Genomic DNA, 15,971 nt, shown 5'->3' on the forward strand with positions numbered 1-15,971 from the left:
AGCAGTCAGCGGTGGTAGCCAGGCACCATCTAGCTGTACTGGACTCAGTCTGGTGGAGGCTGTGGTAGTTGTGATCCATTAGTCCTTTAGACTGATCTTTCCCTTGTGTCTTGTTTTCTTCATTCTCCCTTTCAGGCAACTTTATTTGGAAGAGCATCTCTGCAATACACATATTATTTTGTATCATGTGGGCTCTTGGCTTGGGATACTACCTCTTACTTCATACACGACAGAACATCTTACACGAGGAAGAAGGCAGGTGAGCAGTGACTCTTGCTCTTTTGGAAGGGTGCAGAACTGAGAAACTTTCTATTGTTTTACAACACCATCTTATCTGTGCACAATGATGATTAAACTCCCCAACTATACCATAAGGAGGAGGGAATGTATTTTCCCCTTTATAAGCTGAAGAAACTGAGAAAATGATAAAGTCAGGACTCAAACCTGGAAGTGTCCATTATACTCCATTACTACTACTACAGGTAATAACTAGTTATTACATATTACATTATATTACTATTACGTAGATGGACTTTGGCCACCTTATGACTAGCAAGGATGAGATACAGTAATACCTAGTCTAATCTGGTAAGATTATAATGCTGTAAGCATTCTGATTCAGTTCTGGTTCAAGCTGAAATCATTTATCAGTGTGATGAGCCACCTCAGAGGTATTTCAAGTCAACCTCTGTCAGCCTTGCCCTGGAATGTCTCATGTCATCTCCCTTCGTCATGACCATTTGTTCCTATTTTATCACCTTTTTCCTACTGCCTCTTCCTTTGCATCCTCCCTGGCCTCACTAATAGTCCCTTTCCTTTCTATCCTATTGCTAACGCCTGCCAGCATCTAAGATTCAGAGATCTAAAAGTTAAGCATCACTGAAGAGGTGCTATTTCATTTAGGCCCAAATCCCTATAAAAATGGAGAGCAAATCAGGTTGGTCCTGTAAATGGGAATGTAAACCAGATGGGATGAATCACCTCAAGCCAGGAGCCCATGAGATGTGGTGAACTCAGTGTGGGGCTTCCAGTGGTACCATGGCTGAATATGATTGTTCTTCACTATGTAAAAGATATGTGCCTATGACCCATATATATAAGAAGAGTATACTCACCCCAAAATCACTAGTCTGACTCATACTACAAATCATTCCTTCCCACTAAGAAGTGACCTAATCTCCTACAATAGGTGCCCAAATTATTTATTGATTTGACCTTATCCTAACACTGAACCATCAAAATAATGGCAAAAATAATGACTGATCAAATTTAGAATTGTTTTCTTGGTTGTACTGTTTCTCCCAGTGACCCAAAGTGATTTATCTGTGTTTTTTATTTTTCCTCACTTCTAAGCTGGGAAACAGTCATGTATCTCATATCTGTCTCATAAGATGAAATTTGTATTCATATAAGACCTTAAACTGTCTGAATAAAGTAATTTATGAATCATGGCCAGACTTGAAAATATTCTGTAGGTGATTTATATCTTAGAGAAAATCATCCAAACAGACAATGGAATTAAGTGAGCATGGGTAGACTATGATGTGTATCTCACTTGCAGCTGCTTAAAAACATAAAATGTATGATATTTTTACAGGGAGCTGTTTGGTCTGGTGATTATAGCAGTATGGATGAGCCTATGCCGTAGTTCATCAAAGTAAGTTGTCAACTCATTAATTAAAATTAAATGTCTTCAAGATTGGTATAATCAGGTAGGCAAGTGAAAATATTGACACACGAATGAAAATAAGAATCTTTTTAAAGAAACCTTTTCTCTCTCTGTGGAAAGCTAATAATAGTTGATTCTGATTTTCATAATCACTCATACTTACATAAATGCCATAGTTTTCTTTGTGGCTTAGTATAGTCACAGGGTGTTGCCACCCAAGGAATGTTCTTCAGGGAGAAGGAAAATTATCTCAGAAGGAAGCTTAGCAATTCATAAAAAAATGAAGAGCAAAGAACATATAAAAATGTGGGTAAATGTAAATGGATATTAACTTATAAGACAATAATGATGTGTCTTGAGATTTAAACATATATAGAATTAAAATACATGACAATGGTAGCATGTAAGTTACAAGAGGATAAATGGAGTTAAAGTGTTTCAAGGTCCTTGAATTGTCTGGGAAAAGGTAAAAGTACCAACTTACATTAGACTTTGGTAAATCAAGGATTCATATTGTAATCCCTAGGGTAACTACTGAAACAATAGAAAATGAGTATAGAAGGCAGGAAAAGAAATGAAGACATGGAACAGATGGAACAAATAGAAAGTAAATGTTACAACAGACATTTAAACCCAAATATATCAGTAATTAAGGAGCCCTGGTAGCGTAGTGGTTAGATGCTTGGCTGCTAACCAAAAGGTCGGTAGATTGGAACCCACCAGCCGCTCCATGGCAGAAAGATGTGGCAGTCTGCTTCTGTAAAGATTACAGGCTTGGAAACCTTATGGGGTAGTTCTACTCTGTCCTCTATGGTCACTATGAGTCAAAATGAACACAACAACAACAAATCAGTAATTACATTAAATGTAAACAGACCAAATATTCCAATTAAGAGATAAAGATTTTTAAAGTTGATAAAAATATTAAAAACTCAACTGTACAAAAGATAGCCCTTAAATGTACATATACAGAAAGACTGAAAGTCAAAAGATGGAAAAACCATACTGTATAAGCACTAACCAAATGAAAGCCAGTATAGCTATTTTAATAACAAAATAGACTTCAAGGCAAGAATTAGAGAAAAAGGAAGATGTCTGGGGTGATTTTTTTTAATTTTTCTTTTGAAAACTTTCAAACACACTTACAAAAATAAAGACTAGTATAATGAATCAGATGTACCTACCACCTAGCTTCAACAATTATCAATGTATGTCTAACCTTGTATCACCTATATCACCATCCACTCCACATTCCCAGATTATTTTGAAATAAATCCCAGACATTGTATTGTTTCCTCTGTAAATATTTCAATATGTATCTCTAAAAGAGAAGCACTTAAAAAATAACCACTCTACCATCATCACACATAACTAAGAGAACAATAATTTTTCAGTATCACCCATTTTCCAGTCAACATTTATATTTCCCTATTTTTCTCATAATGCTTGTTCCTCTGTGCCCTGTTTTTCCTGTAAATTAGTGGTTAGAGCTAGAGGCTTAATAAGATTCTGGTATTGTTACTATTATTATTATTATTATTATTATTATTATTATTATTAGGCAAGACTAATTCAAAGGTGGTGTTATGTACTTCCATCACAATGTACATAACACCTGGTTGTTTCTCTGTGATGTTAGCAGTCTTTGATGATCAGTGCCTAAATCCATTCATTCATGTGGGCTGCAAAATGGTGATATTTTAATTCCATCATTATTTCTTTATTCGCTGGAAATTTTCTATAAAGAGAAGCTTTCCCTTATCATTTTTTTAGCTACTCAGATTATAAATGGAAAACCCAAAACCCACTGCTGCCGAGTCGATTTCTACTCATAGCGACCTTGTAGGTTAGCTGTCGAATGCTTTAATGACTGTGCCACCAGGGCTCCTTCATAAAAGGAAGGGCATGATAAATTCTTGGTTATTACCAGTTTTCAAAATATATATGTTGTTTCTTGCCTGGGCATCCTCCAAAAGGTACTGAGTTTTGTCTGTTTATTTTAGTAATACCATTATAAAGTCATGGGTTTCAGTATACTTGATGTGTTTCAATCCATGGTAGTTATTATCTTTCCTGATGTTCAAAATGTCCCACCTTTGAGCAGTGGCACTTATTCAGGTTGGCTTCTGAGTTCTTTTGACATGACCCTAGCAATCTTTGATAGCTTCCTTGCTTTCTGGTGTGACAAGATGGTCCGGTCTCAATGTGTACATTTTGTGCCCCAAACATTGAATCAGCCATTTCTCAGAAAAGCCCTAGTTCCTTTTGGTAGGTAATGATATTTAGAGGTCACAATCTGGGCATTAGAGATGCTCACTGCTGCTGGGTTTGTTGTTGATTCGAGGTCTTTTTAGCATAGAGCTAGGAAATTCACACACGCGCATATATGTGTGTGTGTGTCATAAATATATATGCATATATCAATATATATACCCCCATATATATGTAGGTATGTATGTGTGTATGTATATTTCAAGATAAAATATCTCATTAGTTCATACTGATCCTAAAAATACAAATTTAGGAATACAGGTTTTCATTTAATCTTATCAGAGATCTTACATTGATATCCTTTTAATCATGCCAAAAATCTCAAGTCTCAGTGACTTCAACATAACTCATTTATCCCACAATACAAACACAATCTTAGGATAAAAGTACAATTACCAAAAACAGGCTTTTTGTTGTTTGTTTTTGTCCTTAGGGCATATCTCACTTCAGGTATATCTCAAATTACTTGGGATAGTTACACTGTGTGCTTACACCACCAAATGAATGCATAGTTAAGTTCATTTATTTTACATTCAATTTCTAGAGATAACTGTATTTTTTAAATGTTAATTTTTTTTATAATTATATAAAATATCTACATGGTTCCAAATCAAATATACAAAACAAGTTATATTTAAATAAATGTAGCTTTTCTGTCCCCCTCACTCTCTATCTTTCCTCTCCCTATAGGTTAAACTTTTTTCAGTTTTATGATTTATTCTTCTATGGCTTTTTAATGGAAGTAAATATGTGCATTTATTTGTATTCTTCCTTATCTTAGATAAATGGTAGCATGTTATACACAATTGTATCCCCCTTGCGTTTTTGCTTACTACGAAAAAAAAAAGCCAAACCCATTGCCATCAAGTCAATTCTGACTCACAGCAACCCTAAAGGAGAGAGTAGAACTGCCCCACAGGATTTCCAGGGAGTGGCTGGTAGATTCCAACTGCCGACCTTTTGGTTAGCAGCCAGGCTCTTAACCGCTGCGCCACCAGGGCTCCTTTTGCTTACTACACCCTGGGAATCATTATGTAGTATATAAAGATGGACCTTATTTCTCTGATACCTCCGTAGTTTATTTGACCAGTCCTCTACCACTGAGACTGTATCTGGTCTTTTGCTATTAAAAATCGTGCTTAATTAATAGCCTTATACGTATATAAAACATATTTTTGCCAGTGTGCCTTTGTTATAGGTTCCTAGAAGTGGGATTGCTAGGTCAAAATGTAATTGCATAGTTAATTTTGCTATATACTCTCAAATTCCCCTCCATATAGGTTGTTCCATTTTGTATCCCTACCAACAGTGGATAAGCGTGCCTGCTGTAGATAAGAGTACCAACAGTGGATAACAGTTCCCCAGAGCCTTGTCAACAGAGTCTATTGCTAAAATTTTGAATTTTTACTAATCTGGAGTTGAGAAATGGGTAGTTTTAATCTTTATTTCTCTTATTAAGAGCAAAGGTGAGCACCTCTTCATATGTTTAAAAGCCATGTTCATTTTAGAAGCTCTTTATATATTGGCACTATTAACTCTTTGTGATGTAAGCTGAAAATATTTTTTGTGGTTTGTCACTGTCTTTTTACTTTGCTCATGGCTTTTTTGCTATGAAAAAAAGCACTGTTTTGTTTGTTTAATAAAATCAAATTTATAAATCCTTTCTCTGGTTGCTTCTAGTCTGGAGTCAGAGTTAGGAAAGCTTTCCTTCCTCTTAAGCTGCAAAGTAACTTACCCAAGTTTTCTTCTAATACATATATGATTTCTCTGTTTATATTTGAATCCTTGATCTACTTAGAATTTATCCTGGATAAATGAAGAATGGATCCGATGTTATCTTTTTCCACATGGCTATAGGGTCGCTATGAGTCAGAATCGATTCAATAGCAATAGGTTTGGTTTATTTACAGGTGTCTGGTTTTCTTGACACCACTTGTTAAAAAGTGGATTAAAGATGCCAAAGAAAGACACTTTTTAATGACAAAAGGTTCAGTTCATCAGGAAAATATAATCATTCTAAATTTTCATGTACCAAATAACATAGCCTCAAAGAGATAAAACAACAAAAATTGACAGAACTAAAAACAAAAATTGAAAAATCCACAGTCACCTTAGGAGACTTTAACACACATGTCTCAGTCACAAACAGAATAGACAGACCAAAAAAAATCAATAAAGATATAGATGTTTTGAACTATGCAATAAGAAACTTGACCTAATGGACATGTATAGAACACCTGAACCAAGAATGACAGAATCCACATTCTTTTCAAGTACACATCGAAAATTTACAAAAATACTGTATGTTGGGCCAGAAAATAAGTCACAACAAATTTCAGAGGATCAGATCCTATACAGTATGTTCTCTGACCACTGTGCAATTAAGTTAGAAATCATTAACAAAAAGATAATCAGAAAATCATTGTATGTTTAGAAATCAAGAAATACACTTTCAAATAACATTTGGGTCAAAGAAGAAATTACAATGGAAATTAGAAAATCTTTTGAACTGAATAATAAGAACATAACATATTCAAATGTGTGGGATGCAACTAAAAATCGTGCATGGTTGGTTGAGTGCTGTTGAGTTGGTTGCGACTCTTAGCGACCCTGTGTACAACGGAATGAAACACTGCCCAGTCCTGTGCCATCCTCACAATCATTGCTATTTTTGAGCCCATTTTTGCAGCCACTCTGTGGCTTTAAATACATATATTAAAAAAAACAAGAAAGACTGGAAATCAATGAGCTAAGCTTCCATCCCAAGAAGTTAGGAAAAGAACAGCATATTAAGCCCAAAGAAACAAGAAGGAAGAAAATAAACATAAAAGCAGAAACTACTGAAATGAAAAATCAATGTATAAGTAGAGAATTAACAAGGCCAAATGTTGGTTCTCTAAAATGATACATAATATTAATAAATCCTAGCAATACTAAAAAGAGGAAAAATAAAAGAGTGAAAGCAAGCAAAAAGAGGCAGAAATAACCAGTATCAGGAATGAAAAAGAGAACATCACTACATATATCTAACAAATATTACAAAAATCATTAGAGGATATTATCAACAACTTTACACCAATGAATTTGAAACTGTAGATGAAATGGGCACATTCCTAGAAAAATACCACTTATCAAAACTGACACAAGAAGAAATACATACTAAGAACAGTCCTCTAATTATTAACCACCACTCATCTGTCAGTTTGTCATACTGTGGTGGCTTGTGTGTTACTGTGATGCTGGAAGCTGTGCCACAGCTATTTCAAATACCAGCAAGGTCACTCATATTGGACAGGTTTCAGCAGAGCTTCCAGACTAAGACAGACTAGGAAGGAGAATTTGGCAATCTTCTTCTTAAAAAAAAAAGGCCAGTGAAAACCTTATGAATAGCGGTAGAACATTGTCTGATATAGTGCTGGAAGATGAGCCCCTCAGGTTAGAAGGCACTCAAAATAGACTGGGGAAGAGCTGCCTCCTCAAAGTAGAGTCGACCTTAATGATGTGGATGAAGTTTTCAGGACCTTCATTTGCTGACGCTGCATGACTCAAACTGAAAAGAAACAGCTACAAATATCCATTAATAACTGGAACATGGAATGTATGAAGTATGAATCTGGAAAAACTGACGTCATCAAAAATGAAATGGATGCATAAAGAGCGATATCCCAGGTATTAATGAGCTGAAATAGGCTGGTATTGGCCATTTTGAACTCGACAGTCATATGGTCTACTACTCCAGGAATGGAAAATTGAAGAGGAATGACATCACATTCATTGTCAAAAAGACCATATCAAGATCTATCCTAAAGTACAATGCTGTCAGTGATAGGATAATATCCATAGGCCTACAAGGAAGACCAGTTTCTATGACTGTTATTCAAATTTATGCACCAACCACTAAGGCCGAAGATGATGAAATTGAAGATTTTTACCAGCTTCTGCAATCTGAAATTGATCAAACATGCAACCAAGATGCATTTATAATTACTAGCGATCGGAATGTGAAAGTTGGAAACAAAGAAGAAGGATTGGCAGTTGGAAAATATGGTCTTGGTGATAGAAATGACACTGGAGATCGCATGACAGAATTTTGCAAGACCAACGACTTAGTCATTACAAATACTTTTTCAGCAACATAAACAGCGTCTATACACATGGACCTCACCAGATGGGAATACACAGAAATCAAATTGAGTACTCTGTGGAAAGAGACGATGGAGAAGCTCAATATCATCAGTCAGAACAAGACCAAGGACCAACTGCGGAACAGACCAATTGCTCATGTGCAAGCTGAAGCTGAAGAAAATTAGAACAAGTCCACAAGAGCCAAAGTATGATCTTGAGTACATCCCACCTGAATTTAAAGACCATCTCAAGAATAGATTTGACACATTGAACACTAATGACTGAAGACCAGATGAGTTGTAGGATGACATCAAGGATATCATGAAGAAAGCAAAAGGTCATTAAAAAGACAGTAAAAAAGAAAAGACCAAAATGGATATCAGAAGAGACTTTGAAACTTGCTCTTAGATATAGAATAGTTAGTGAACGGAAGAAATGATGTAGTAAAAGAGCTGAACAGTATTATAATGAAATGTGCAAAGACTTGGAGTTAAAAAACCAAAAGGGAAGAACACACTCAGCATTTCTCAAGCTGAAAGAATTGAAGAAAAAACTTAAGCCTTGAGTTGCAATTTTGAAGGATTTTGTGGGCATCAAAAGAAGATGGAAGGAATACACAGAGTCGCTGTACCAAAAAGAATTGGTCAATGTTCAGCCATTTCAGGAGGTAGTATATGATCAAGAACCGATGGTATTGAAGGAAAAAGTCCAAGCTGCACTGAGGGCATTGGTGAAAAATAAAGTTTCAGGAACTGACAGAATACCAATCGAGATGTTTCAACAAATGGATTCAATGCTGGAAGTGCTCACTCATCTATGCCAAGAAATGTGGAAGAGAGCTACCTGGCCAGCTGACTGGAAGAGATCCATATCTGTGCCCATTCTAAAGAAAGGTGATCCAACAGAATGTGGAAATTATTGAACAATATCATTAATATCACATACAAGTAAAATTTTGTTGAAGACAGTTCAAAAATGGTTGCAGCAGTACTTCGACAGAAGACTGCCAGAAATTCAAGCTAGATTCAGAAGAGGACATGGAACAAGGGATATCATTGCTGATGTCCGATGGATCTTGACTGAAAGCAGAGAACACCAGAAAGATGTTTACCTGTGTTTTATTGACTATGCAAAGACATTCGACCGCGTGGATCATAACAAATTATGGATAAGATTGTGAAGAAAGAGAATTCCAGAACACTTAATTGTGTCTATGCGGAACCTGTGCATAGACAAACAGGCAGTCGTTCAAACAGAACAAGGGGATACTGCCTGCTTTAAAGTGAGGAAAACTGTCTGTCAGGGTTATATCCTTTCACTATATTTACTCAATCTGTATGCTGATCAAATAATCCCAGAAGCTGGACTATATGAAGTATGAAGCATCAGGATTGGAGGAAGATTCATTAACAACCTGCAATATGCAGAAGATACAACCTTGCTTGCTGAAAGCGGAAAGGACTTGAAGTACTTACTGATGAACATCAAAGACTACAGCCTTTAGTATGGATTACACCTCAACATAAAGGAAAAAAATGCTCACGACTGGACCAATAAGCAACATCATGATAAACAGAGAAAACACTGAAGTTGTCAAGGATCTCATTTTACTTCGATCCAAATCAACGCCCATGGAAGCAGCAGTCAAGAAATCAAATGATGTATTTTGCATTGGACAATCTGCTGCAAAAGATCGCTTTATAGTTAAAAAGCAAAGACGTCACTTTGAGGACTAAGGTGTGGCTGACCCAAGCCATTGTATTTTCAGTCACCTCATATGCATGCAAAAGCTGGACACTGAATAAGGAAGACCAAAGAAGAATTGATGCCTTTGAATTATGGTGTTGGTGAAGAATATTAAATATACCAGGGACTGCCAAAAGAATGAACAAATCCATCTCGGAAGTAGTACAGCCAGAATGTTCTTTAGAAGCGAGGATACTGAGGCTTCGTCTCACTGACTTTGGACATGTTATCAGAAAGGCACCGTCCCTGGAGAATGGCATCATGTTTGGTAAAGTAGAGGGTCAGCAAAAAAGAGGTAGACCCTCAACGAGATGGACTGACAACAGTGGCTGCCACAATGGGCTCAACCATAGCAACGATTGTGAGGATGGCGCAGGACTGGGCAGTGTTTCGTTCTATTGTACGTAGGGTCACTATGAGTTGGAACCAACTCAACGGCACCTAACTATTAAAGAAATTGAATCCATAATTTGAGTTTTCCCCAAAGGAGAACTCCAGACCTAGATGGCATAACAGGAGAATTCTACCAAACATTTAAGGAAGAAATAACCCAACCTTCAACAAACTCTTCCAGAGTATAGGAAAAGAATAAACATTTTACAACTCATTTTATACACTCAGAATAACCTTGATGCCAAAATTTGACAAGAACATTAAAAAAAGAAAGAAAATTACAGAGCAACCTCATTCATGACCACAGATGGAAAAGTACTAAACGAAGCATTAGCAAATGTTCTGCTATAATACATAATCCAACAACCAAAGTGGGTTTCTTCTAGGAATACAAAGTTAGTTTAACATTCAAAAACCAGTCAATGGTTTGCCCCACATTAACAGAATAAACAATGAAAATAAATCATATTCTCAAATCAGTTCAGAAAGAGCATTTGGTAAAATTAACAACCATTCGTGATAAAAGCCCTTAAAAACCAGAAGTAGAAGGAAACTTAATCTGGTAAAGGGCATCTACCAAAGACCTACAGCAAGCATGATACTTAATGGTGAACAGCTGAAAACTTTCCCTTTGAATCAGGAATGACATGAGGTTAGCCATTATTGCCACTTCTATTCAGTAATGTCCTAGCTATTGTCCTAAAACCAAACCAAACCAAACCCACTGCTGTTGAGTTGATTCCGATTCATAGTGACCCTATAGGGCAGAGTATAACTGCCCCATAGGGTTCCCAAAGCTGTAATCCTTACGGTTTCTCTAGTGGAGCTGCTGGTGAGTTTGAACTAACGACCTTTCTGTTAGCCGAATGCTTTAACCACTGCACCACCAGAGCTCCTCAGCTATTGTCCTAGCCAGTATAATAATGAGGCAAGAAAAAGAAATAAAAGGCACAAGAATTAAAAAGGAAGAAATATTAATGACATGATTGCATATATAGAAAATCTAAAAATAAATTATTAGAATTAATAAGTGAGTTTAGCATGATTTCTGGATACTAGGTCAGTATACAAAAATCAACTGCATTCTGTCAGCAAGTAACAGTTAACAATATAACAACAACAAAAAATACCATCTATAATAGCATCAAAAAATAACAACGACCTAGAAAGTCTCTAGGTAAAATCTCTGCACATAAAACATTATGAGAGAACTTAGGATAAATGTGTACTAGTAAAATGATAGAGAAATTAATGGAACAGAGAAGAGTCTAGAAATAGATATATACACACGTACATATGTAGACCCTTGACTTAAGAGAAAGCTGGCACTTCAGTGTAGCAAAGAAAGGCAGTCTTTTCAATAAATGGTGCTAGGCCAATTGACTATCCATATGGAAAAAGTGAAACAACTCTTACCCTCATGGCTTTCATAAAAATCAGTTACAGGTGAATTACAGATCTGATGTGAAAGGCAAAACAATACAACTTCTAGAGGGTAACTTAAATGAATATCTTTAAAACCTTGGAAAGGGAAAGTTTTCTTAAATGGGACACAGAAAACATTAGGAAAAGATCAATTTCAGCACTATCTTATTTATCAATGACTTTTATTCCTCAGATGACATCATTGAGTGGGAAACCAAAAAAAAAAAAACTAAACCTGTTGCCATCGAGTCGATTCTGACTCAGTGACACAACAGGACAGAGTACAACTGTCCCATAGGGTTTCCAGGGAGCGGCTGGTGGATTCAAACTGCCGACCTTTTGGTTAGCAGCCAAGCTCTTAACCAATCTGCAGCACATATAAACAACAAAGGATTTGTATTAAGAATATGTCTTTACATATTCCTACAAATCATCATGGAACTGTAAATTAAAATCAGAAAGTGATATCTCTATATACATCAACCAGAAAGGCTAAAATTAAAAACAATACAGTATCAAGCAATGATAAGGATATGGAACAATGGGAACTTTCATGTGCTGGTATGAATGTACACTGGGAAAGCCACTTTGTAAAACTGTCATTATCTACTAAACTTGAAATACACATGTCCTCTAACTTAGCAATTCCACTCCTAAGTATATACCAGTAGAAACATGCATAGGTCAATTGGCATAACAAAGTTTAAGAAAATGTTCCGCATCCTATTTTGGCAAGTAGCGTCTGAGGTCTTAAAAGCTATCAGGTGGCCATCTAAGATGCATCAATTGATCCCAACCCACCTGGAGTAAAGGAGAATGAAGAACACCAAAGTCACAAGGAAAGCATTAGCCCAAGAGACAGAAAGGGCCACATAAACTGGAGACTGCAACAGCCTGAGACCAGAAGAACTAGATGGTGCCCAGCTACCACCAATGACCACCCTGACGGGGAACACAACAGAGTCCTTGTTGGAGCAGAAGAGTGGGGTGCAGAACTCAAATTCTAGTGAAAAGACCAGACTTAATGGTCTGACTGAGACTAGAGGAACCCCAGAGAGCACGGCCCCTGGACTCTCTGTCAACGCAGCACTAAAACCATTCCTGAGGCCAACTCTTCAGTCAAAGATTAGACTGGACTATGGGACATAAAATGATACTCGTGAAGAGCTTCTTAGCTCAAGTAGATACATGAGCTAAATGGGCAGCTCCTGTCCGGAGATGAGATGAGAAGGCAGAGAGGGTCAGGAGCTAGTTGAACCGACATGGGAAATCACGGGTGAAAGGAGGACTGTGCTGTCACAGTATAGGGAGAGAAATTAGGGTCACATAACAATGTATGTATAAATTTTTATATGAGAGACTAACTTGAATTGTAAACTAAGAAACGTGCATATATGTGTACCAAAAGACATAAAAGAATGTTCATAGCAGCATTATGGACATAACCCAAATGTCCATCAATACAGAGTAGATAAACTGTCATATAATCATACAGTGGTATACTATCTGTTGCCGTCGAGTCGATTCCGACTTATAGAGACCCTATAGGACAGAGTAGAACTGCCCCATAAGGTTTCCAAGGATCTGCTGGTGGATTCTAACCACTAGCCTCTTGGTTAGCAGCTGAGCTCTCAAATTACAGCTAGCTACGACGGGTGAATCTCATAAACATACTTTTAGGCAAAAGAAGGTACAGCCAAAAGAATAGATACTGTGTGATTCCATTTATATAAAGTTCAAAACAGACAAAACTAAGCTATAGTGTTAGAAGTCAAAATAATGGTTATCTTTGGGGAGACGAGAAGGAATACATATTGGGCAGATGTACAAGGAGGACTTTTTGGGTGCTGACGATGCTTTGTTTCTTGACCTGCATGATTACGTTGAAGTTTGTTTTGTGATAAGTCACTGCAGCTGTATGTTTTTATTAGCTTTTTGTGAGTTATATTTCAATTAAAAAATTAAGAAAAAAAGCACATACTCAAATGTAATTGTGTTTTATCAATTTGATCTTTATACTTGTTTCCAAAGCAATCCATAATTTTTATTGCTAGTTCTTAACTATAATTTTTTGTGTATCTTTATAGGAATCCAGTTGGTGGAAGAATTCAATTGGCTATTGCCATTATAATCTCTCTTTTTCCATTCATCTCATGGATCTACATATATATAAACAAAGAGATGCGGTCCTCCTGGCCAGCTCACTGCAAGACAGTAATTTAATTCAACAATCCTGTTCTTAAAATGAGTATTTTCAAATTAAAATCTTTTAATATCCATTTTTTATAAATACTGGGGTAACAAGCCAGTTTCCCAGGAGTTTATTTCAGGTAATTTAAGCTAATACTTGAGATTATTTAAAGAAAAAAATCCTAACAACTTTTTAAGGCTGCCTGTAATACGATGCAAGATTGCATGGGGCTGGCAAGAGATGGGGCTCTGACATTCTCTGGAAGCCTTTTCTGAATAATATGCCATAGTGTAGTGGAAAAGGCACTAAAACAAAAGTCAGGAAGTGTGATTTCTAACTAAGTTTCATCACTATGTGACCTGGGCAAATATATAAAGCTCCTGGTGGATACTTCCTATCTATAAAACAGGATTAATACTAGATCCCCTATTTACTTCATGCAGTTGGTGGAGTGGTTAAGAGCTCAGCTACTAACCAAACAGTTGGCAGTTCGAATCCACCAGTCGCTCCTGGAACCCTATGGGGCAGTTCTACTCTGTCCTATAGGGTTGCTATGAGTCAGAATCAAGTTGACGGCCATGGGTTAATATGAAAAAACATACTTACAAAGTTACAGAAGAGTGCACAAAGCAGGGTTTGAGAAGTATAATAGAAATAAGAAGTTCAAGAGAGGGCTATACCCCAAATTAGTCTCACTCTACTGAACTGGTAACTGCCACAAAGTAAATGAGGACCCCAGGTGACCCCAATAAGCAGGCATGTCTTGGTGGAAAAAAAAAAGGGAAGTTGGATAGAATAAAGGAATTTGGGACCAAATCAAGAAGGAAACAGGGAATGTTAATTACATTCTAAATGAGAAGACCAAAATCCATACATAAGTTTTTAATGAAAAAAGCAACTTTGAGGGGAAGAACATTTTAGAGCTGCATTGTCCAATACAGCAGACACTAGCCACGTGTGGCTACTGAGCTCTTGAAATGTGGCTAGAGTGATAGAGGAAGTGAATTTTTAATTCTTTTAATTGTAATTTAAAAACTAATATTCAATTCAGTTATTAGAAAACTTTCAAATGTGTTTGGAACAATGTGGCTACGTGAATGTTTTGTACTACAAATTTTATGAAATCTAGACATGGATTGACTATTGCCAATGAAAATTGTGTCCAAACAGAAATGAGCTGGATTTTGAAGACATAGTACAAAAACAAAAAAAATGTAAAATATTTGTTATATTGATTACATGTTGAAATGATATTTCTATTGGGTTAAATAAAATACATTATGAAATTAATTTTATCCATATTACTTTTTAAAATGTGACTACTAGAATATATAAAATTACTTATATAGCTCTTTCAGAGCTTCTTTATGGCAACTTTTTGCATATACTGGTGTTAAATTGTATAGTTAAGATACCGTTTCATGAGATTTTACGTCAGTAGAGTAAAAATTGGAGCCCTGGTGGCGTAGTGGTTAAGAGCTACGGCTGCTAACCAAAAGATTGGCAGTTCGACTCCACCAGCCACTCCTTGGAAACCCTGTGGGGCGGTTCTACTCTGTCCTATAGGGTTGCTATGAGTAGGAATCGACTCAATGGCAACAGGTTTTTTATAGAGTAAAAATGGTAATTTATCTGTTTTTATAGCTTTTAAATAGCGAATATTCTATAAATATTTGTTAAAGGAGGTATGAAATGGCCTTTTTAGTCAAATTCTCTATCAAGATTTGGATAAGGGAAAAGGAAAAAACCTAGTTGATATTAAGGCAATTAATCTTAAGTGAAGTTTATCCTAAGAGTCAATAAAATACACATAAAGGTTTTGACTGTTAAAGTGCAAATTTAGCTTATGTGATATGTATGATTCTGTCCTAGTTATTTCGTGCTGCTATAACAGAAATACCACAAGTGGATGGCTTTAACAAACATAAATTTATTCTCTCACAGTCTAAGAAGATAGAAGTCTGAATTCAGGGTGCCAACTCCAAAGGAAGGCTTTCTCTCTCTGTCGGCTCTGGGGGAAGGTCCTTGTCATCAATCTTCTGGTCTAGGAGCTTCTCAGCACAGGGACCCCAGGTCCAAGGGACATGCTCCCCTCCTGTTCTTCATTCTTGGTGGCATGTGGTCCCCCTCCTCTCTGCTTGGTTCTCTCTT

General features: G+C 36.5%; 1 protein-coding gene across 1 annotated transcript in view; it reads left to right on the forward strand.

Moving 5' to 3' along the window:
• Nucleotides 1–15,288, forward strand: part of TMEM220 (transmembrane protein 220) — a 24,934-nt gene extending 9,646 nt beyond the window's left edge. The window contains exons 4-6 of the mRNA XM_004375972.2: nucleotides 136–259; nucleotides 1,598–1,657; nucleotides 13,717–15,288. Coding sequence (XP_004376029.1) covers nucleotides 136–259; nucleotides 1,598–1,657; nucleotides 13,717–13,852 — 320 coding nt within the window. The 3' untranslated portion in view covers nucleotides 13,853–15,288. The remainder of the gene's footprint in view (nucleotides 1–135; nucleotides 260–1,597; nucleotides 1,658–13,716) is intronic.
• Nucleotides 15,289–15,971: the final 683 nt, after the last annotated feature.

This window comes from Trichechus manatus, unplaced genomic scaffold (assembly GCF_000243295.1).
Source record: "Trichechus manatus latirostris isolate Lorelei unplaced genomic scaffold, TriManLat1.0 scaffold00040, whole genome shotgun sequence".
NCBI lineage: Eukaryota > Metazoa > Chordata > Mammalia > Sirenia > Trichechidae > Trichechus > Trichechus manatus.